The sequence below is a fragment of the Papilio machaon genome, chromosome 6 (genome assembly GCF_912999745.1).
Source record: "Papilio machaon chromosome 6, ilPapMach1.1, whole genome shotgun sequence".
Lineage (NCBI taxonomy): Eukaryota > Metazoa > Arthropoda > Insecta > Lepidoptera > Papilionidae > Papilio > Papilio machaon.
Window position 1 is genome coordinate 3,729,816 of NC_059991.1, and position 24,045 is coordinate 3,753,860.

Below are 24,045 nucleotides of genomic sequence, written 5' to 3' on the forward strand. Positions count from 1 at the left end.
AAAGGAATCATTCTACACAATTCTTTATTTCAATTAATAATTATATATTTCCATTTCTAGATCAATTTCAAATAAGTTCAGCCCAAATCATGAAGATAAAATATTGCAAACTATTCATAGACACTTTAATATATTCTTGCTGACAAACGTATCGATCGAAAGCAACGGATTTCAACCATACAAGTACAGATGGAAAAATTCTTGTTGACGCAGCGTTGCACCTGATTGCACTTTCGCTTTCGCCGCACATACAGTACCTAAACTCTTCAAGTGTGTTTTTCATATTAATATGCAAAACAGGAAGTCTACGGTAAATCAGAATAATGACATACATACAGTCTGACACCTTTTTTATTTAACACACTATAAAGTATGCCTACGTTTCAATCTTTCAATACTCAAAATAAGTATTAAAATGTATGTGATTTTATTGAAGTCTACGAATTGGGCGTTATTAAAATAGATAGTAAATTTACCATTTACTTCAAATGAATGGAACTTTTTAATTGTTTATGTGACATTTTACAAAACACATCTCGCCGACAAACGATAGCACTAAAGCGTGAAACATCCGTTTATCTGTATGACAAATCGAAAGAGCCCGAAGTGTTGACATTCCATTACAGACGAAATTCTTTGAGATGGAAGGTGACTGATAGTGACGTGTGACGGCTATCCGGTATACTTTACCTCCGGATAAAATGACAACAGGTTTGTGTAAGTAATGCGATTAACTCTCTTACAACGTTACGACAAAACGCGTAATGCCTAGTGTCGTAACAACGACAATTCCGCCACTTTCCTAAAGACATTTGCGTACGTTATCTACAACGAAAAGAACTTTCAAACTTAAACGTTTCGGCTAATGAAATCCTACTGTTTACCTTTCGTGTTAAAAATAAACTTTCCAATACCAATTTAATGTATATGTCAAGCTAAAGAGAAGTCTTAACACGACTTTAGTTTAACTAATTTTACAGAGTACTCTATAAACTCTATATTATTTCTAGGTATACTGATACTTACAATGTTCTGCGTTATTCTTGTGATGATATAGTAAAGCCTCTTATCTTACCTAACATAACTACACTCAGCGGCACAATTAACCGCCCACCTTGATTTTTTACGATTTTGGTGGAAAAAAAAATTATGGCCTTACTTGTGAATGTTATTTTATAACGTAGGTATATTGAAGTAAAATGAAAGATAATATTGTTTTTAATTATTACGTTTATTTATAAAAAAGTCTGAAAAACACTTTGACCGTAAATTAACAAATGTGATGAAATGGCTTAAAAATAAAAAATCTGCTGAATAAATGAATTCTAATAGCGCGTATTTCCACCTCTAGGCTTCATGACTTCCATCAAACGGTTTGGCATGCTGTCGATGACATCTTTGATCTGTTGTTGTGGAATGTTCTGCCACTCTTCAATCACGGATTGTTTTAATTCATCTATGGTGGTTGGAGCTGGTATGCGGCTTCGAACACGTCTTTTTAAATTGTCCCATATGTGTTCAATAGGATTTAAATCTGGGCTCCGGGATGGCCATGTTAATTTTCGAATGCCGACGGTATCCAGGTACGCGGTAACAACTCTAGCAACGTGGGGGCGAGCGTTGTCCTGCATTAATAAAAAATCTTCGCCAATAAATGGAGCAAATGGCATTACATGAGGTTCCAACACTTCTGTTACATACCTCTGAGCATTTATTCCACCTCTTTCGAAAATAACCAAGTCGGTGCGTGCTTCGTAAGTAATGCCGCCCCATATCATGATAGAGCCACCTTGGTAACCTACTGTTTCCACAACAGTACATGGTGCAAACCTTTCATTCTTGCGTCTGTATACACGCTGGCGACCGTCAGGACCGTGCAAGCATATTCTTGTCTCGTCAGTAAACATAACATTCTTCCATTGTTCCATATTCCATTCGGCGTGCTCTCGGGAAAAACGAAGTCTTTCTCTCCGGTGGCCTACGAGCAATTGTGGCACTCGAGATGGTCGAAAAGCTCCAAGGGCATTCTCTCCTAGTCTTCTTCTCACTGTTCTTTCACTCACTTGAACATTGCGAACCTCACGAAGTTGGTTTCGTGCCGCAACAGCTGTAGTGAACCGATTTCTTAGAACATTGATCACAAGAAATCGGTCGTCACGAGCGGAGGTGCATCTTTTTCGGCCCTGTCCTGGTCTTCGCTCATAAGAGCCAGTTTTCCGAAACCGTTTCACTGCATCCCTTAAGGTGGTACGTGCGACACCAAGCTTCCGCGCCACGTAACGCTGACTAAACCCTTCGTCGATAAGAGCGACGGCTCTCGCCACTGAATTAGCATCAAATGGCATGTTTGTGATGTCCAAACACTAGCTTTAAGTTACGAAACCAAATCAAACTCAAATTGTTTACTTTTAATGCCACTGAAGCAATGTAAGCAGTGTGGCAACGTTAACGATAATGAGACGAAGTTCGATATTTATCCTATTCACAACTTATGCGTAAAAAAAAAACAAAGTTAAGTGGTTAGTTTGTAATTTTTTCGTCACTACATTTCTTTCACACTTGACTTATTTATGCCCAATAACTTACAACTGCGATAACATCAAAATTTGCCACTTTAAAAGGGTGGGCGGTTAATTGTGCCGCTAAGTGTAGTTATAAGCTACTAGATTTTGACCGTGACTCCATCCTCGCGGAAATTAAAAAAAATTAATTAGTAAACTATGTGTTCTTCCAAGCTATGTTTTACATCTATGCCAAATTCCATTGAAATTCGTTGAACTTTTCTGGAAATACCTTCTAAAAACATCCTTCTATTATATTGGTTAGCTTATACAAACAAAAGAAGTTTAATAAATATTATGTGAAACTTTTTGTAATAGGAAATAATTTAATTATCGTACGCAACTGTGATTACTCTAATAACAGTAAACATGTGATTTGACGCTGTATTCGTTTAACACGCAAACAATTGCGCCTGTCGGAATTCCGTTCTGGATATTAGTGAAGCTTACTATTTGATACGGTACAGAAACTTACTTTATTCTGTCACGTGTTCGTGATAGTTTAATGACAAGACTTCTCAGAATTAAAGGGTCGAAAGTTCAAACTCAACAAATTCATACTTTACAGAAATCTATAATTCGTGCCCAATGTAACAGACGTCAAAATTAATCTAATCGGATTCTACAATAGCGATTAAGTTTTTTTTAGTAACTCGATTTTTGGTTTTACTGGCAGGCTGTAAAAATATCTATATATATAAAAGAAAGTCGTGTTAGTTACACTATTTATAACTCAAGAACGGCTGAATCGATTTGACTGAAAATTGGTGGGCAGGTAGCTTAGAACCAGGAAACGGACATAGGATTATTTGTACCCCGTTTTCTATTTTTTTTTCCGCGCGGACGGAGTCGCGGGTAAAAGCTAGTTTAAATTATTTTACACCAGTGACGCGATTTAATAAATACTCTATGTTCGTACCTTGTTAAAATATTACGCTGTTTTATGGTAAAACTAGCACTGATCAAGTTAATTATAGTAGTTATCCATAATTAAACGGTATGTTAATAACTAGTACTGTGGTACTAACGTATGTTTAAATTACACTATTATTTATTTATAATACACGTTGTTAGCTTTGGGATTAGAACAAAGACCCACAAAACTAAATAAAATAATTTGACTGCAGGATCAAAAAAATTAAAACTAAATTATAAGTTATAGTAGGGTTCGTGTGTCGACTATCACTTTATATGAATCACAAAAGTTACTTATGAGTTGAGTTACAAGAAAAACACTATTTTACCGAATACAATTATTTAATCGATAAAAAAACTGTGATTTTACTACAAAAAAAAACATCCAGACCAAAAGCCATTTTTGAAGCTGTCAAAAAATCAAAGATTAAGTCCTGTCAAACATCGGACATAGATTATAACTCTTGTACCGAGCGGGCATACGGCCGCGAGAGCTACGAATGGGTCGGTTTGCTATAAAGTTTAAATTAAAGTTAAAGAAAGCTAAATTAAATTGAGTTAAATTAAATAAACTATGTACGTATACACAGTCAAATATATTATAGCACTACTATTGTAGTGTTTAGAAATAAAACAAGTTTAAATATGGAAAACGTGACAATAAATGTACATGAATATTAACATCACATAGTCTCAATTGTTATTCGATTTATCTTCCAATTCATAACAAACAGTAGGATATGCAAAGAAGGATAAATGGTCCAACAATTCAAATACAGCTTCTAAAAGTCACGTAGTTTTATCATCAATCACAATTACAAAATGTTTCGTATTTTTACAGTGTGATAGTTTCTTTCAGATGTTTTATTAAAACTCGTATCTTTACAAGATGTCAGTGACAAAGATTATTTTGCATCAACTTGTTTTGATTTTAGAAGAAATTCTAAATAATAAAAACAAATACTGGTAAATACGCAGTAAGGACTCAAAAGGATTACTATTTTGGCTTACCAAGTAAAATATGACTTCCTTGTTGATTGTTTAATGAAAATACAACATTGTTAACACTAAACAGTCCCTGAGTGCTAGTTCCAAGAAGCCACACTGCACTTTAACTATTCCTAGGAGGTTTAAACTCCTGTGCTATTGTCGGAACATTGTTTGAAGTGCCGTTCAATTTTACACCCAGGGCGATAAGTAAACACTTAGCACTATTACGGTAAATTTAATGCGAAAATGCACAGTAACCCACATTTCATTTAATGAAGGAAGCCATTAGAGCTTTCGTATTTAGTTGTGGTCGATAAGCTACTGGCGATAAACAAAGATAGAGAAGATGAATTAAATGTTATTCTATGAATCTTAAATAAGCAAATATTTTTCTGGTAAAACGTAACGTTTATTATATATGTTATAAAAATACACAGATAACATTCATAATTAACAAAAACAGCTGTGTAAGCTACTGATCTATCTTGTCTTATCCACCTTACCAATTTATTAGACAGAAATAGGTGATATCCGAAAAATTATTAAATAGTTATCAAAACATATTTACAAACGCTAATAATCGTGTGCGCGTGCAGTTCAAAATCGATAATAGATCCATAGCATTAGAGTCGGTCGTGAGCGCAAATAGATAAGACAAAGACAAGAAAGGGAGCGCATTGCCACCCAAGGCGTCGGTTTATCCTCATCCCGATCCCTTTGTCCGAGTCGCGCCAAATGCCGCGGCCGGCATACCTAATGCCGAACCCGTTTTGTAATGCGATACACAAACTTATAACCGTTGTTCCGCATAGCGACGCCGATCGTACGCCGCTGTGCAGCGCGTGCGTGGAAATGACAAGGATAAGCTAAATTCTTCTGAAAGACAATCGATCTTTGCACACTGATTTTGCAATCGAAAATTGCAACGAAGATAGTAGAGCGGACTGCAAGTAGGTTTGATAACTTCATATTTAACAAGCCACATGCTCATCGCTGTATTGATAGTGTTCCAAAATAAAATAGGCTCAAGGTTTCAAGAGGGTACCAACGGTTGCTTTAGTCTGCTGCTAAGTATATAAGAAAATGGCATAGAGACTGCGACATGAAGTGGTCCCGAAGTACCAACCTTAACATAGTTAAATTGCTAGGGGATTTCCCTTCCCATGAGACGTGCTCAAGTTTAGTGTAGAGGGACATCGATGCGTTTAGTATGAGATCCCCAAGCCTCTCATGATACACTCGAGGTTGATCATGGCGAAAGTTTTAATGATTTCCACACAGCCAGCAGGCGCAAGAATATCTTTTATAAATTTCACAATTGGCTATTATAATTTCAATGGCTATTCAAAATTAATTTGTAATAATCTATTTTGATTCTATTACCATTCTGGTGCCTATTTAATTTAAAAAAATTTATTAGTTAAACCTGACTAGGATGTATTATTGTGACCAGATCATATCCAATAATTATACTTCGAAAGTTTTAAACATAACATACTACGTGATAAGAAAAGTTTTCATGTCTATGTGTGTTTTATGACCAAAGACAAACATTTTTAAGAATACAAAAGTTGATAATGCCAGTATCCGGCTTGTAATCTATGTTTGCAAAGAATGTGTATTTTAAAATTACTTAACTTCTAGAACACCTTAAAAGCTAAGGATCAAATGATAAAAATGCAATGTATTATCTATTTCAGTGCATTTGTATTTATATACTTTTTTGCTACGTGCGGGACTGACGCATCTCGTTGAGATGAGTTCTCTAGAGACGTTGTCTAAGAGTTAGAATGAGGGCCCGCGGTTTTTCTTGTATATTTCCAAGACTCGTTGTGTAAAAGAACAAATTCTTTTCTTGTGTCAACATGTCGTCAGAAACACGACGAGCATTGTATTTCTAGAGAACGGAAACAAAAATTATATACACAGTTTCAAAATACAAGAAGATATTGTAACCTCACGTAAATGTAATGCCACGTAAATGTTATTCTATCTTCAAATTAGTGTCAGAGAAAATTTTATGATAGGTTTGTCTGTTGTAGAAACAGAGGAGAATCACGATATCTTGAATGGCGAAGAAAATACAAAATACTTCGACTTACTAAGAAGTTGAATCCCTTGAGTTATTTGCCGGGGAATCCCTAGAAAGATGTCATTAAATTTTACTAATATCAACTTCACAGTATTACAGAGTCTGATTTTTGAAATACTAGTCATTAAGTACAAATGTGTACTAAAATGTCTACGCAGGTAAATAACAATTTGTTCTATTTAAAAAGTTTAAAAATTCGACTTTACTTTGGTGTATTTGGGGGTTCAGTGGAAAGGAACGGCATTATTTTTTCGATTTATCGAAGGTTCGAATAACAGATATTTTACTGTTTACATCTTATATGCACATAAGTATATTTATAACGGATGAAAAACATTAGGTCGATTTATTAAGTCTCGTGATAACTTTCATGATTCATCATACTTTTACGTTACAGCCGCGATGATACTCGAATGGAATTTCGACATGGACGGTCGAACTTAGTGTTACATCTCGACAAAAAAGTAATTATTTTTTTTCACTGTACTAACGATGTTATATACTCGAATCATTGCTTTTACTTAAGTAACGTAAAAAAGGTGAGTTCAATCTCCGTTAAACTTGTTTCGTAAAGTGATGAGTTATTTGATGATGTTTTTTTTTACCATAACTGAACTTTAATGAACAGAAGAACCGTTGCGTGTTAACAAACAACTTTACATTAAAATTTAAGGGTCTTTAGATTAACAGCAAACATTCATAAAATGTAAATAATACTTTCTAATTGAGCTTAGTCTTTCTTTAATCTAATATTATTCGAGCAATCAGTAAAAATCGGTACTGATGTAAATGCGTTTTTAGAAATTGCAATACTTTGTTTATGTTAAGACTAGCTGTCGCCGGCGACTACGTTCGCGAGGAATAAATAAAAACACGGAATAAGTAGCCTATGTGTTCTTCCAGACTATGTTCTACATCTGTGCCGAACATCAAGATCCGTTGAGCCGTTCTGGAGATACCTTCAAGCAAACATCGATCCATCCATCCATCCATCTAAACATTCGCGTTAATAATATTAGTAAGAGTAAGATTTCCCTACTTTTGTAAAAGAAAACATACTAAGAAGATATGAATGTATGCGAAATAATAAATATTAGACCCTCTTAAATCTCACAACGAGACCGCTGATTGTAATAATTGAAATAAACAGGGGTAACTGCATGACAATTGATCTAATTGTTTAATTATTAAGTCACTTAACAAATCATAATTATTTAAAGGATGTGCCCTTCTTTAACTATGAGTATTATTTGTGTTTCAATTCATACTTAAATTGAAATTATGAATTTGTCTATTCTATTTTTTATCATACACAACTCACTCACTCAACTCACGCCGGTAACCCAAAGGGGTAGGCAGAGATCACGGACCTCCATTTGGTGTGGCCAAATGAACCTCCGCAATCCAGTTTTCGTCATTTCGGGAGACGGAACGTGACGGGTGGCGAGCCGCGTCGCCGTTTTTTTCTCCCGAGAATTTACACATATGTGCGGGTTGCATCACGTTGTTTTGATTCACCGTATGAACGTTTGATAAACGTACATATTATGTAAATCGAAAAACACATTGCGGGATTCGAACCCCAGGACCTGCAGATTGCAAGTCAAGTGCTTAACCCCTGATCCACCGACGCTCTACGCGATTTTTTATCACTTCTGATTTAAAAAATAAAAGAGTTAAAAAAAACAAAGACAAAGACGATATTCAGTAACAGGAGGTAAAAAAAAAATTGCCTCAAAAAAGATAAGTGCCTATTCACTCCCCCGCTCAGTGCGCAGATTGTCCTGGGAACAATTGTTCATTATGTTCCGACAACAAAGCTATGCGGCACCGATTACACTAGCACAGCACCCGTAATACCACCGACACCGTACTTAACATCCATTACACATTGAGTAACTATTTTAAATTAAAGTAACATCTTGTTACTCTAATGAGGTTCTAAAAGAAACAAACGACATCGGAAACCAACACTTTCAGTATTTGGATCAATTGGTTTTAATCCATTTAAGCATAATATTAACCTTAAATCATGAGGTATGGAAATTGTTAATTACAATAAGATACTAAATTACTTATTAGTTATTAGAATAGACTCAAGGAAGCAGTGGGCGTATTACTTTATAATAGCAATTCTATGTATACGAGTATTCGTATGTAGAATATGAAAATTGTGACTTAACTATCGTCGAAATATCTTACATCCTACGTCAGATACATAACCGCTTTGCTCATAAATTTATGGATTATAAATTGACCATAAACATTTTGGTTTTGAGGACATATAAATGAAGGCAGCAGACAACGCAATTCGAATGTGTAACTATTTACATCACAGATAACCCACTTGCGAGATTTCACCTGCACAAAACACAGCGAATACAAAATCGCGAATGTTACAAAATTAGTGCACCGAAAACATCATTACGTGATTAGTGCATTTCAATGTTCTGTCGAATTAACTACAACGCGGCACTTGTAAGATTATTAATACGAGTTTAATCTATGCGTATTAAATTACATCTAAGTCTATGGTCATGCTATAAATGAATGCTGTGTTTATTTGAAAGGTCATACTTACTTAATGTTTTAGTTCCATTTCCTTCATCTCTCTTTTAAAAATCTTAGACTATATGAAATTATGTTAGAAAGAATTGAATGCGACACTAACATCTTCTGATGGTTTAAAAATATTTATGCACTATACAGGCAAGCACCACTTTATAAAAAAGTATCAAACTAGCTATGTATCTATACATACAGAATAAAAACAGCGTTATTATGATAGCATGAAGTGTACAGGGATCAGCTTACACTAGCCAGGTGCAGTGTGTCAAACAGATCGGATATCGCAATCACGGGGCGTGAAAGCACTGGACATGGCGCTCGTCATGTTAACCCATCGCTACAAGCACGTGCTCCAAATGCCAACTAGCCAGTGAAACGCTCCTGACAGAACGAACACAACGGCCAACACTTTCAATCGCAAACACGTAGTAGAACTGTACTCTTATAAGGGATGTTTAAGATAATATCGTAGGCATCGCAAACTGAATACCGTTTTCGTATATGGCTAGCTTCTCCCGTATGGCGGGAGCCGGGGCCGGGTGGCGAGCCCTAGTGTCGCACATCGCGGCCGGACTGAATGCACGTACTCGTATCATGGAAGCCGGAGTGTCACGGCCAACTAACAGGATTACCTGTTCCATTGCGCACTCACTATGAACGACGGATAGGGGCCACGAGACTTAACCGGATTATAATGGTGGGTTATAACCACACAAGCAGCGGCCATAGGGCGGACCTTACGATGCGATTAGACTTTTGTTACAGTAATAATTAATAATTGCATTAAGACTGTTGAAATCCTATATCCTTTCGGCAACCTTGACGTAGTTTCATTAATCAGCACTCAATTAAAATGCATGAAGTGTATTTCGTCGATTACACAGCGATCATTTTGATTGTGTTTCGACATCTCTAGATGCTAACATTGTTTGTTTAATGTACTAATATAGTGAAGATTTTAGAAAACGTTTGTGTTTTAAGTTAAATAAAAAAAGTCTTTGAGGTATAACATTGTTATTAAGGAGTAGGTCGTGGATCATAATAAAATACGTCGCAGCAAAACGTGCCTACATTGTTATGATTATTGTACGTTATACTAGAGGTGGCTATTTGTTTACGAAATTCGATACTCTTTGAAACTCGCTACAATGAGGCGATCATGTTCTTGTAATGTGCGTGTTAACCTAACGCTGTTTATGTCCAGAGTGTAAACAAACAAAACTAAGAAAAGATGTGTATAATATTACGCATAAGAGTTATACACAACTGAACAAATACATAAATATCCGGTTACCATGTTATATACCTACTTCTCAAATACATGTCGAAAAGTACCAAATCGTTGAGGTTTGCTAAGAAAACTTTAAATAATTTGCTCCAATTAAAATAGTAACCTTGAGTTAAGCTTACTAATTTGTGGGTAAATTTAGTATTGAGTATATTTTTGAAACAAAAACAAAAGGTCGTTCTCGCCCCTTATTTCAAAGGTTTCTTCGTCTTGTTCATAGCTTTGTTTATTATTACATTAAATCCATCGTGAGATTTCTTGTTAACTAATTACTTGTTTATACACTATCTGGATGTATATTATACCCATTTCAAGACTTCATATCAAAGGAATGAAAACGGCAGAAGATAAACGAGTTACCTTGACCTATTTTAATCTTAAATGTTAGTAAGCCGGGTACCAAAAGTGTAATATTTTCCACTTCTTTTTCAGCGAGCTATATGCACGATGTACATAGGTTATGCACGTGTGCTTTTTTTAGTTTTACACAAGGCCACAACATATTTCTTTGTGTTAAAGTAGAATGACTCTTCAACAAAATGAGCCTATTTTTGGTATGATGTTCTCTCTCGTGGTAAATTACCAACATTATATTATCACTAATTAATTGGAGAAGTTACCATTTGATAGATGTACGCACAATAACCGAAATAAGGTTACTCGTTAATATTTTGAATGATAAAGGTATGGTAATGGTAAATTGAATTATTGTTACAATTTTAGACTTGGTATCCAGAAGATTTGCGGATTGCGAGGTATTACTGACATTCTTCCTCGTTTATTTTTAATTACCTTGTACCTATATACTTTAATTTATCAGTCTTTTGAAATACAGTGTAAAATAATAACGAGAAGATTTAAAAAAAAACATGAACTAGCATTTATAGCACAAAGGTATCATGGATTAATTAACACGATAACGTTCGATTTAGTAGTAGATGCATCTTGATAACAAGTACTCATATGTTTTTATTGTCGGCGTATCATCAATACCTCTGATCTACGTTCGTTTTTTTGGGTTTGACACGTCGGTCATTAAACTACACGGGAAGCTCACATAAAGTGTACGCTCGTAAATATTATGACATCATTTCAGGCATCTTATCTTAATTAAAAAGGTATTGTAGTGACTGCGCGTGCGAAGAATGTTTGAAGGTTAAGTTACGAAATACATACGTGTTGCCTTTATGTGAACCGGCAACATTCCAACTCGAGTCTTCCTTTTATTTAATGATTATTTATAAACACTTACTCTTTTTTCTCAATTATATTAAGACTAAAATATAAAAAGCGATAGCTACATCAATATAAGAACATACATTTTTTGTTTGTTTCAACTTTAATTTTATCAATCCACCCGTTAGAATTTTACATTTGATATTCAGATCTTAAATAATCAAAAGCAATATTGCAAAGATTTAATTTTAATCGTACATTCAAAAATCTCTTCTAAGAAATTTGCATTGTTAGGAGACAGACACGCAAAAAACTTTGGGTCAGTTTTTTCTGTTTTTATTTTGCGTAGGGTCTTCCTGGTAAAGTTTAAATTTAGCCGAAATTGATACTTAGAAACCAGTTAATTTATCACCATCAGCCTGTCTTGCGGAGGATAAAGGCATTTTCCTAAATGGCATAATATTTTCTGCATTTTTAAATGTTATCGACGCTTCTTTTGAAGATATTTTTCCCTACAAACCTGTTTAAAGCTTCGATTACATAAAGTAATTAAAATGTCAAATATAAGATTAATAAAAAATTAATATCTTTCCTCATCAATCATACAACTGAGACACTATGAAAACTAAGCCCACTAAGACATTGTATATTGCAACTACATATTAAAGTTGATGAGATTGAATGATGATGAATTAAATTCACTAAACACTTGATTAAATTGACACAACGAAAAATTTCAACGGCGTTTGGTCTAGTGAGACCAACACAAATATAAATAAATATATTATTAGTGGTCCTATAAAATAACTTATGGAACTTATCTAATACAGAAAATATTTAAACCGGAAATTACGTAAAGATACGTGACACTAAAACTGTGTCATGCCATGAATGCGTTTTATAAACAAAAGGGGATATGGTAATAATTTCAATTACATTACAGGTTAATTTATGTAAATTTAAATTGAATATTTTGTTAATATTTGCATTGTGTACTTTGAATTCGATTTATTTGAAATGTAAGTTTCACCTGTGTTAATTGTAAGTTGTTACCTGTGATCGTAAGTTGGTTATTTACTTTTTTAACAATTATATTATTTATAATTTATTTTGAACTTTAAATGTTTATAATAAAGTTTTATATAAATAAAGATGTTTATAATAAAGTTATTTATAACAATAACCGTTTATTAACAAGTAACGGTCAACTGCAACTTCGTCAGCGCAGAATAAAATAAAAAAAAATTCGTTGTCAGCTACGCAATATACATTTTGTTTACAAATTTTTTTTCGATGTTACATACAGACATTCCAACTGTATTGATATGTATATAGATACGAATATTAAAGGTTAAGGTAAATGAGATCATATCCTATCGTGTAGGATCAATTTTATGAAAATTCTGTGGGAGCCGCTATTATTGAGTACCTATTACCAATGTTAATAGGTTCATAGTAATTAATGATACCTCCTTTTAATTATAACGTATGTAAAACTGAAATCTTACTTTTGCATAAATATAATCTCTGAAAATAATCAAAAAAACCGAATTCAATTAGATGAAATGAAGACGTAATAATGTAAGATTCTGTTTAAATGTTTATTTGCTATGGCTCTAAACCAAAGTAATATTTTTGAAAGAAAGATGTGTTTATTTTACAAGCTCAATCATATTCATAATAATATGTTAACATTTCGGAATATGAAACATTATTGTACATACCTAAATAAAAAAATCCCGCCAATTTTCTTGTCTAAGATGAAATTAAATATCACTTGTATTTTTAATTAAGCACTTGGAATTGATGAAACGATATTTATAATTAAAATTTTGTAAATAAAAGTCACTGTTATTTACGAAGCAAGTGCGTATCCACAAGAACTAAACACAACCGCAACCTTTCGTACCAATCCGTTGATTTGATTGATAAACAAAGTTCCGATCTTGGCAGCGCGCGCATTAAAGTGTTGCCCACAATTGAGTTTTCAACGTCTTACAATTTTTGTATTTTCGTTTTCTTTAACTAATCGATAACTAATCTTAATCTAGTTTCCATTTCAATGTAAAATAAAGCTCTAAAGGCAATTTACTAATTATTCACTCAAGTAAAACTAAAAAATTACCAAGTATAAAAGCCATGTGCACCAAATAATAAGTAACAGTACTAATTACAACATTGTTAAATCTATATATATATATAAAAGAAAGTCGTGTTAGTTACACCATTTATAACTCAAGAACGGCTGAATCGATTTGACTGAAAATTGGTGGGCAGGTAGCTTAGAACCAGGAATCGGACATAGGATAACTTTTATCCCGTTTTCTATTTTTTTATTCCGCGCGGACGGAGTCGCGGGTAAAAGCTAGTTATCAATAATTGCTAGCAAGTCAATTTAATAATTGGTTATATATAAACTTATTTTAGCACATTTCCATCGCATGTTGGATTTTATATCTAGCAACTTTGCCAACAATATAATCAAATGAATTTAATAAACTCTTCTTTGGTGTCTTTGACGTTGACATTTAATGTAACTAGACGTGATCGCCAGGGTTCCGAATATTTATAAAATATTCAAAAAATACAAAAACTTGTTTAAAATATATTCAAAAAATGGGCTACAAATTCCTTAAACTTGCAACTTCATCAGTAAAGGTTTGTCTGAAACATTTTCATTATTATTTAAACATTTTTATTAGTGGGCCAAATTGTTATGCAACGACTTTGTATTCTAATATTTTAGAGAATTTAATTAGAAAAACTGTCTTAATTAAGACTTTTTAAAAATTCATCGTTAGTTTTTTGGTTCATTAGATACCTATTTACATAAATCATCCTGAAATCGACCTTCAACATGTGACCGCCTGTCAAACTCATACGTTTCGTTATTTCTTGTTAAGTATTTTAAATTATGAAGTCTTACGGTTTATTCTTTAACTTAAATCGAAAAATAAATATTTTTCTTTTTATTCACATTATAACAAGAGATTGTTACAGCTTATGTTAACTTATTGTTATATTATAGGGTGGAAATTTACGAATCGCTACAAGACACTATGCCACCAGTCACGAAGCTGACCTTGTTGTAATTGGTTCGGGCCCTGGCGGTTATGTTGCTGCTATCAAAGCTGCCCAACTGGGTATGAAGGTAAAAATTTATTCCATACAAACTTTACAATAATGCATGGTTTACATCTAACCAGTACAGTAGGACAGTAGCGTTCAAAATGAGTGCTGGCATAATATTTATTGTAATTGTCGCCGGTGAGCCAAGCAGTTCATGTCATGCCAGCATTACTGTCCTGCTGTACTGATATATTGTAAACCAGACATGCAATTTGTTTAATACAATTTATATGAATAATAAAAGAAAATATTTTCATCATAAGGTACAGTTTAGAGTTATGGGTAATATTGCAGCAATATATGTTATTTTTCAGACAATATCCGTAGAAAAAGATCCTACTCTAGGTGGAACTTGCCTGAATGTTGGTTGCATTCCATCAAAGGCTCTCCTGCACAACTCACACTTGTATCACATGGCTAAACATGACTTCAAGCACCGTGGTATCGAAGTTGGAAATGTTTCCTTCAATTTTGACGCAATGATGAAATACAAAGCTAATTCAGTAAAAGCCTTGACAGGTGGTATTGCTATGCTTTTCCAAAAGAACAAGGTAAGTAAATCAACTACATCCTCAAGTTGACTTGTAAATTATCATTTAGGTAGATAATCTTTAATGCTTAAAGTAATGTACATTGATTACATTAATAATAAATAAGATGTTAAAAATAAATTAATGTGTTTAATCAAAATGGATCAATGAATCTTTTCAAACCAAAAAATTAGGTTAAGTTTGCAGCCAAACAGATGTAAGATAGTTACTATCTAACTAATTACACATTGCAAATCATCACATTTACTACTTATCTCTGGAAAGATCAGTTATTTTACATTGTGTATGTTTAGAATCAAAGATATTAAGTATAATTTGAATCATAAATAAGCACTTATAACTTAAAATGTTATAATAAAATTGGTATAAAATGTTTTTTTTTTATTTTTAGGTACAACTTGTCAGAGGTGTGGGATCAATTGTGGCTCCCAACAAAGTTGAGGTGAAAGGAGAAAAAGGTGTTGAGACAATTAACACCAAAAACATTCTTATTGCTACTGGCTCTGAAGTTACACCATTCCCTGGAGTCACTGTAAGTTTATTTACTTGTTAGATTGTAACATTACAGTGGAACCTAGTCTTAACTGACAACCTCTTAAAGTAAAAAACTCGAATATTTGAGATACCTCTAAGCAAAAATATTGTGGTCCCTTGAACTCTCGCTTATTCAGGTTTGACTATTTTCTAACTCCATGTTGTGTTACCACTTATTTTTTTCTTAGACCTTTAACAACATATCTTTCCAAATTCATGACATGACCTTTTCATAATATGACATCAATATTAATGGCATCCAACTCTTTTCCTAACAGAGGAATGTCCATTGTAAAGACAATTTATGTTTGAATTCTTGGTATAAATGTATAAATAAAATGAAATACAATTGTTGAATTATTATTGAAACTTCATTGAAATACATTCTTTTAATTTATTGTTTACATAAATCAATGTTTCAATGCAGCAATGTCTGGATAATGATTGCAATATTTTGGTTGCAAAAATGTTGAGATAAATTAATTACAATCATTATATGTAATACATTAAAACATCAGAAGATATTTATATAATTAACATTTATTTTATTAAGTTATTCTTGGTATTTATTTTTGCATAAAAATATTATGGTGGAAGGTTATGACTAGATTTTCACTGAAATATAGACTGTTTAACAAGATTATTGAAAAATACTTCAAAATAAATAAGAAAAAAAAACGAGAATACTTTCCTGAAAATTGTTTCTTCCCCTTTTAAAGTCTACTTTTTAAGTATTATTAGTTGTATAGTCATACTTATGTATACATTTTTCTTTGTCATTCAAATCAAAATGATATAGTCAAAACCTGGATAAGCGAGAGTCAAAGGGACTATATTTTTCTTATAGAAGTTTCTCTAAAAGTCCTTTGTCCGGAATGAACAATGACTCTTGCTTTCTTGTATATCCATATTTGAGTGTATTGAAAATGTTTAAATGATAATAAATTCCTTGCAGTTTGATGAGAAGCAAATCATAACATCAACGGGAGCACTTTCTCTGCCATCAGTACCTAAGAAGATGTTGGTGATTGGTGCGGGTGTCATTGGTCTTGAGCTGGGCTCAGTTTACCAAAGACTTGGTGCTGATGTCACTGCAGTAGAGTTCCTTGAGTCTATCGGAGGTAACACTACTTTCAATATAAAAAACTCATTACAAATTTTGCATCTTTTGTAAAATTAATGTTTTATTATATATCAAAAGGAGGCAAATGGCCACTTGAATTCGCCAAAATAGCGAAGCGACCGCTTCCCATTGATATTCACTATTACAGATGCATTGCATACTTTTAAACAATGGAGAAGGGGATGCACAGAAAGAGGATATTTTCCCCTTCCTATGCATCCCTTCCTTGTTCTGCCAAATCCACTTCCCACGCTACAAGAAAAGGGTGGAAAGTTAAAGATGACTAATTAGGCATCATGTGTTTACCTTGCATTTATTATTTCAATAGTTAAAGCTTTTGTAGTGAACATAGATAAATATCAACTCGACAAAGATAGAGTCATAAAGTTAATGGCGTGTCTCATGACAGCTAATTTTACAATGTTTTTAGTGAGTTATTTGTCGTTTTTATAACATCTTTTTAAGATTCATGCTATATTTTATATACGAATGTATAAAAGATTTATTTTTCTTACTTATTATATTATTCATATCTGCAATTTCAATCTCTTATCAAGATAAGGCATTGTAAATCAGTGAAACCATGCTCATATCTTTTTGATGTATTTAGTAAAAAAAAGTTCATCACTCGTTTTCGTAAAAAAATTATTGATTTATCACCAATCATTTTAATATTATAAATGCGAAAGTTTGGATGGATGGATGTTTGTTTGAAAGTATCTCCGGAACACCTCAACGGATCTTGATGAAATTTGGCACAGATGTAGATCATAGTCTCGAAGAACATATAGGCTAATTATTAAGTTATTTTTTTAACTCCGCGCGGATGGAGTCGCGGGCAACAGCTAGTATAAACATATGTATAATTGTCATTGTTCCAGGTGTGGGTATTGACGGGGAAGTATCTAAGACATTACAGAAAATCCTCGTCAAAGAAGGTATGAAATTCAAACTCGGCACTAAAGTATTAGGTGTCAGGAAGGAAGGGAGTGTTGTCAAGGTCGATGTGGATGCAGCTAAAGGAGGGAAAAAGGAAACGGTAATTTAACGTATAACGCATAGTCGTTAAGTGAACACTAAGGGAGCTTTGTGTCTGTTTAAATAAGCATTAATTGACTGAGTACTGTTAGATGTAATTATAGATGTTTCACTGAATATTTGAGGTTAAGGTTGGACGTTATCAGGTTATCTTAGTTGACACAAAACATAAACAACAAAATTTAAATTGAGGTCATCTTGTTTTAAGAGTACAGAAATCTTCTTTTAATTCGTAAGATGACATTTGTATTGAATTTAAGAATAATTTCTTTGTATATTTTATTAAAGTACCAACTTTCATGTTTCATTTTACTTGATGCATAAATATTTTATGTTAGGATTTCTTTAACTTGAAAATTTTTCCTTGCGTGATTAGTTTTTTTATCATTCCTGATATTAGTTCCTAAATAAGTGTGACCAGAAGTTATATTTTTATGCGACTGACAAACAGGGTAATATTTTCGCGTGTATGTGAGTTTGTTTTTATGTATTTAAATTCTATTGTGACCTCCTATAGTCTAAACGACTGAACAGATTTTGGCAAATTAGGTGTCATTCCATTCGTCTTTCTCTCAGGAGTGTCATAGGGCATTACATCAGCACAAAACATATTTAGAAAACTTGAGAGATCAAATTAAAAAAAAATGTGTAAAGAAAGATTTGAAATCTTACTCGCCATAACTATGTTTTTTTTTTCATTTCTAAATCTTTTTTCAATATTTTCAAGTATATTATAAATAAGAAAGTGTTACATAAATGTAAAAATGTTTGAAGTAAAAAAAAATGTTTTCAAATGCAGAAATGGCACTATTTGATGTATTAGAACCAGAGTCAGTCGTGTTTTTTGGTTACTATAATTAAGGTTAGTTATATAAATGATAATTTGTTTGTCAGTTGGATTGTGACGTGGTGCTGATCTCCATCGGGAGGAGGCCGTACACGAAGGATCTGGGCCTGGAGAAGGTGGGCATTGCGCTGGACGACCGCGGCCGTGTGCCCGTCAACAACAAGTTCCAGACCACCATTCCCGGGTAACTATCTCATAATTACAAGTACTCGAAATACAAGTAAACTTCGATGTGATCAAATGTATTTTTCTGTAAAATCAATGTCCATTGTATGGATAAAATTTTGATACGCTTTTTTTTGTCATCTGCCACAAAAATTTGCGGAAATAATGTTCCGCTTCTCATACATTTTGATAAAGAATAGTGAAATTGCCGCAGTACAGCTGAGATAAACGATACAATCAAATCTGTAATACTGTACATGTTTTTTAACTTGATAAAATGAATCATTGAAAAAAAGGAAATAAAAAAAAATATGAAAATAAATAATTTTTCCCTTTGCTAGAATTTACGCAATCGGCGACTGCATCCACGGCCCCATGTTGGCTCACAAAGCTGAGGATGAAGGCATTGTGTGTGTTGAAGGCATTAAGGTAGGTATACAACAAAATTAAAAAAAAATCTAATAAAAACTATAGTCTTCACTAAATGAATAAGTTTAAGTTAATTATATTTGTAATAATGTGTAGGGAATGCCGGTACACTTCAACTACGACGCCATTCCATCAGTTATCTACACCTCGCCTGAAGTTGGCTGGGTCGGGAAATCTGAGGAGGATCTTAAGAAAGAGGTAACAACTGAGAAACAATATTTACGTGTAAACTAAACGCATTTATTGATATTACAAGGTGTCAAACGACCACATGAATTCGCCGAAATGGCGAAGCCACCGCTGATCATAGAAATTCGCAATTGCAGATGCTTACCCTCAATCGACGAAGGAGAAGATGCACAAAAAGAAAATATTTAACCTTCCTATGCATCTCCTCCATCAAATCTCTTCCCCTTACTATCCATTCCTTATAAGAAAAGATAACTAAGATTAGATTATTAGATTTGGAAATGTTAAATATATATAAAAAAAAAAAATACTTCGAATACGTTTAATGCTTGCTGTCCTCCCCCCAGACCTAGTCTAGATCTTCGGCTGGTGACTCCAAAAAATCTATTTGAAATGAATGATATGTCGTCTCCTATCATTTATTTCTACAAAAAGAAGTTTATTTATGGACAGCAATTGATAATATCCATTGGTTCTGTTGACAGGGTCGGGCATACAAGGTGGGCAAGTTCCCCTTCCTGGCGAACTCTCGCGCGAAGACCAACGGAGAGCCCGACGGCTTCGTGAAGGTGCTCGCTGACAAGGCCACCGATGTCATCCTCGGCACACACATCATTGGACCCGTATGACACTATATATTCACTTACCACTAGCAGTTAACCAAGACTTCTTCCGCCTATATATGTATATGTATCCAGGGATAATTTAGCTTCCCAACAGTGAAAGAACTTTTCAAAACTGTTGTGTAGTTTCGGACCATTTTTTTTTTTTTTTGTATCGGGGGGAAAATCTTCGAAAGATACCCTGCCTTCTGGGGGGAACACAGGGCTATGTGGGATTTGACCCACTAAAACCCCCTCGGTGGCCAGCCTCGAGTGCAATCGGAGAAGGTTCCGGGATCTCCGAAGAACGCACCGGAATCCTCAGCACTTTACTACCCGGGACAGGAATCTGCCCGTTACTCTAGGTGTTACGGTAACATAGGACCACGCTATGTCACCGTCTTCCCGGGTTCGGACCATATTCAATGTAAACAATTAAATCTTTCCTCTTTATTTAAATTTCAATTAATTTTAGAGATCTGAAATTTTTTTATTTACTTTATTTACTTTTTAAAAAATGAAAGTAAACAGTAGTTAGGTTTCAAAAAGACCATCCTAAATGTTGCGCATGCGCAGGGTGGCGGCGAGCTGATCAACGAGGCGGTGCTGGCGCAGGAGTACGGCGCCGCGGCTGAAGATGTCGCCCGCGTCTGTCACGCACATCCTGTATCTATACATTATTTTATCTATTTATATACAATAATAGACCGATGATCTGGTCGAAGAGTATTCTGGATGCGGGTTGCACAGGACCGATCATCGTGACGATCTTTGGGGGAGGTCTATGCCCAGCAGTGGGCGTTACGAGGCTGAATGGATGGATATCCAATAATACAAATAAATTGATGATTATATTATCTATTTTATATATTCTGTAATTCCTTAAAAAAACATTATTTTGTCTATTCTATAAATCAATAACACTTTTGTTTATTTTAAAATAACAATAATCATTGATATTGCGAACCACAATATTATTTAAATATTTGATTCACAAATTTTAAATAGAAATAATCGACTTGTTTTGTTATTAATCGAACAGTACTTCGATATCGTAAATTAATATTGTAATTACTAGTATAAATGACAGCCAAGTTGGCGGCATTCGGGGAATCGTTCGACAGATGTAAGATTGTAAAATGTTATTTACTTCAGTAATGAATTCATAAAAAATACGAGTTAAAAAAGACTGTTTTATTAAAAGTATTCTCCGACTGTGACTCCCACAATTATTAATATTTTTTTTTACAATTACAGACTTGTGCAGAAGCGCTCCGTGAAGCAAACTTGGCCGCGTACTTCGGGAAACCAATCAACTTCTAAATTAAGTTTATGTGGTAACATCTCGCCATATCACAAACTGGTCGTAGTGTACGTGAGGATACATTTAGGAATCTTGTCTGAATCTGATGTGAATAAATTTTTTAATTTATTTAGTTACCGTAATAACAGTCACCAATTTATTTTGTCCATTATTTGATAAACAATGACAATTCCATATAACTTATGATGATCGTTTGGTTAAAGATTCGCTATACAAAAAACGTCTTGCAGTTTACTGCATTGTATATTGTTGTATTTAATTTCTGTTGTACATAAGTTATATAAATTAAAAAAAATGTTAAACTAAAATGTTTTTTTATTTAATGCCCAATATGTTACTCGATCTTTGAAACAAAAATTTAATTACCCATGAATGTTTAGGAAGTGAAAATTTAAGGTTACTAAAACAAATTACCTTGGAAAAGAAACGACATGTTTATTAAAAAAACCTTTATTAGGTAAAATTGACACATACTAATTACATAAAATACACGTAAAGCATTTTATTAGCTGCAAACAAATCACAGATTAAAAAATATAATTTTCCATCTAATACATAGTATATATTGCTTAATACAGATTATACAAATACTAAGTAGGAGTTGAAATAAATTCGGGTTAGTTATATAAAAAAATAAACTAAAGCTATGACTAGAAAAAAACTTAACCTGTTAAACAAATAATAAAGAAAATAGCCACCAGTATTATTAACTATAAAAATTATTCTTAATAGAAAATTGGCATAAAATAGTTAACAAAAGACAAAATTGTAAAATGTGCTAACAACATTAAAGTTATATCAAAACAGAAAGAGTTAAACTTACGTTACTATCGTCAAAAGAACCTAATTAAGAACAAAGCGTATATTTATTTGTTCAAATCATAGCAGGATATAGAAATTATGTTCCAATATTTATTTTATTAATATATAACTCATCATACACAAATACATTCTTAATTATAGTGCGACAAATTTATCTGACCCGGTGATACACTTATCGCAATTATTTCTGTTATACTATATGTAATATTTATGACAAAGATCTCGTGATAATTTAATATTAATTTTTTAACATGACACCGGGTCAGACAAGTTTGTCTGTCTATAAGTACAATGTTGACATACTAACATATACAAAATATTAAATCCTGAAAACAATATAGGTTAAGTAACTTCTCTACTAATCAAAATATTGCATTGTACATGGGCCAAGAGGTTCGAAAACCGCCAAGAGGTTGGAAACTGTCCTTTCTGGAGAAAAATTGTAAAATATATTATCTTGTGTGACCACTTGCTGATAAGCAATCCCTTTGAAATAAGAAAAATAACTTTTACTAATCCCTCCCCCCAAATACCTAACCTAGATCATCGGTTGGCGAAGGCTTTATGGTTTATGTTTTGTTGCGTTTTAAAATCCAATGTCAAATTATAACAGGTTTCAGGTTACAATTAAATTTAATGTTTAACTTGAAAATCACAAATTCATTGTACAAGTTATTCACGTTGGTGATAAGAGAATAAAGTTTCCGACTATTTAGATTGCATTTTGCAAAATTTATTTAAATACTGAATACATTGTCTTATATACTAATATTATCAGGAGATTTCACTACCAAAATACCTGTACCGAAACATACCTATCAATCTCAGAAAAACTAGACATAATATGCATTAGATAGTCGAATGCAATGGGGTTGAGCTGATGGGGAGGGCTGACAATGTCATACATTTAATACAAACATGTCTATTTTTAATAACTCTGTGATTACAGCCTTATAAATTTGAAATTGTCATGAAAGGTTAGTTAAGAAATCCACGCTGAGAAATATCAATTCTCAATACAAACATAGTTCTAATATCTACTACAAGACGCCCTGTATTCAATCTCATCTTAACTACGTAGGCAATTAATATTTAAGAAAAATATATAAAAATATGCTACATCTCCGTGTTTTTAAATACCGTGAGAATATGTATATAGTAATTTTAATGGCGGATAATGTGACAATGCATACAATAAAAGAATAAAATCAGCTCCCCAAGTGAAGCAAATATACAGAAAACTGTCTGTAAGTATTTTACTATGACAAGTTTTCGAAAACATATCTGTCCCGGTGAGAGAGGGTAGATTTGAAAAAAAAAAACATTTTTTTTTTGACAAAAATATAAGCGAAAGCAGCGCCTTTTTTATGACTCATGAGATGAGATGCGAGATGATGCTATCGCGATTTGTTCTGTCAGAAAATATGTAAAAGAAGAATAAGTGAGATTTTTTCAACTTTGACAGAGAGAAAGCTAGTGAGCTGTCATATATAGTTTGACTTTTGGCCACCGGGTCAGATATCTTTGTCTATAGTTATTTTAATTTAAGTTAATTTATGTCCACGGAGTCAGAAAAGTTGGTCGGTACACATTGAGTGTCAAATGAAATTTCACTGAAATGGGTAGGAAAAAAACGTCCTCGACTACATGTAATTTGTGAACAAATATATAGATAAATATTTATTCCTTCATCCAAAATGAT

At 33.3% G+C, this 24,045-nt stretch overlaps 2 protein-coding genes across 2 annotated transcripts in view; one reads left to right on the forward strand and one right to left on the reverse strand.

Annotated features, from left to right (window-relative positions):
• Nucleotides 1-9,737, reverse strand: part of LOC106716511 (protein FAM107B) — a 37,813-nt gene extending 28,076 nt beyond the window's left edge. Inside the window, exon 1 of the mRNA XM_045678308.1 lies at nucleotides 9,617-9,737. Within this exon, the coding sequence (XP_045534264.1) occupies nucleotides 9,617-9,722 (106 nt within the window). The 5' untranslated portion in view covers nucleotides 9,723-9,737. The remainder of the gene's footprint in view (nucleotides 1-9,616) is intronic.
• A 4,359-nt stretch (nucleotides 9,738-14,096) lies between these two features.
• LOC106716539 (dihydrolipoyl dehydrogenase) lies at nucleotides 14,097-21,687 on the forward strand. Its single transcript, XM_014510064.2, has 12 exons — nucleotides 14,097-14,248; nucleotides 14,619-14,741; nucleotides 15,034-15,270; nucleotides 15,662-15,802; nucleotides 16,760-16,925; nucleotides 17,809-17,966; nucleotides 18,860-18,996; nucleotides 19,319-19,406; nucleotides 19,503-19,604; nucleotides 20,081-20,218; nucleotides 20,774-20,863; nucleotides 21,455-21,687. The coding sequence occupies exons 1-12, from the start codon at nucleotides 14,207-14,209 to the stop codon at nucleotides 21,518-21,520; spliced, it is 1,488 nt and encodes a 495-aa protein (XP_014365550.1). The 5' UTR covers nucleotides 14,097-14,206; the 3' UTR covers nucleotides 21,521-21,687.
• The last annotated feature ends 2,358 nt before the right edge of the window (nucleotides 21,688-24,045 follow it).

Coding starts and splice junctions, on each gene's coding strand:
- LOC106716539 (XM_014510064.2), top strand. CDS start 14,207: ATGGGCTACAAATTCCTTAAACTTGCAACTTCATCAGTAAAG. Junction 14,742..15,033: donor CTGCCCAACTGGGTATGAAG/GTAAAAATTTAT, acceptor GTTATTTTTCAG/ACAATATCCGTAGAAAAAGA. Junction 15,803..16,759: donor CACCATTCCCTGGAGTCACT/GTAAGTTTATTT, acceptor AATTCCTTGCAG/TTTGATGAGAAGCAAATCAT.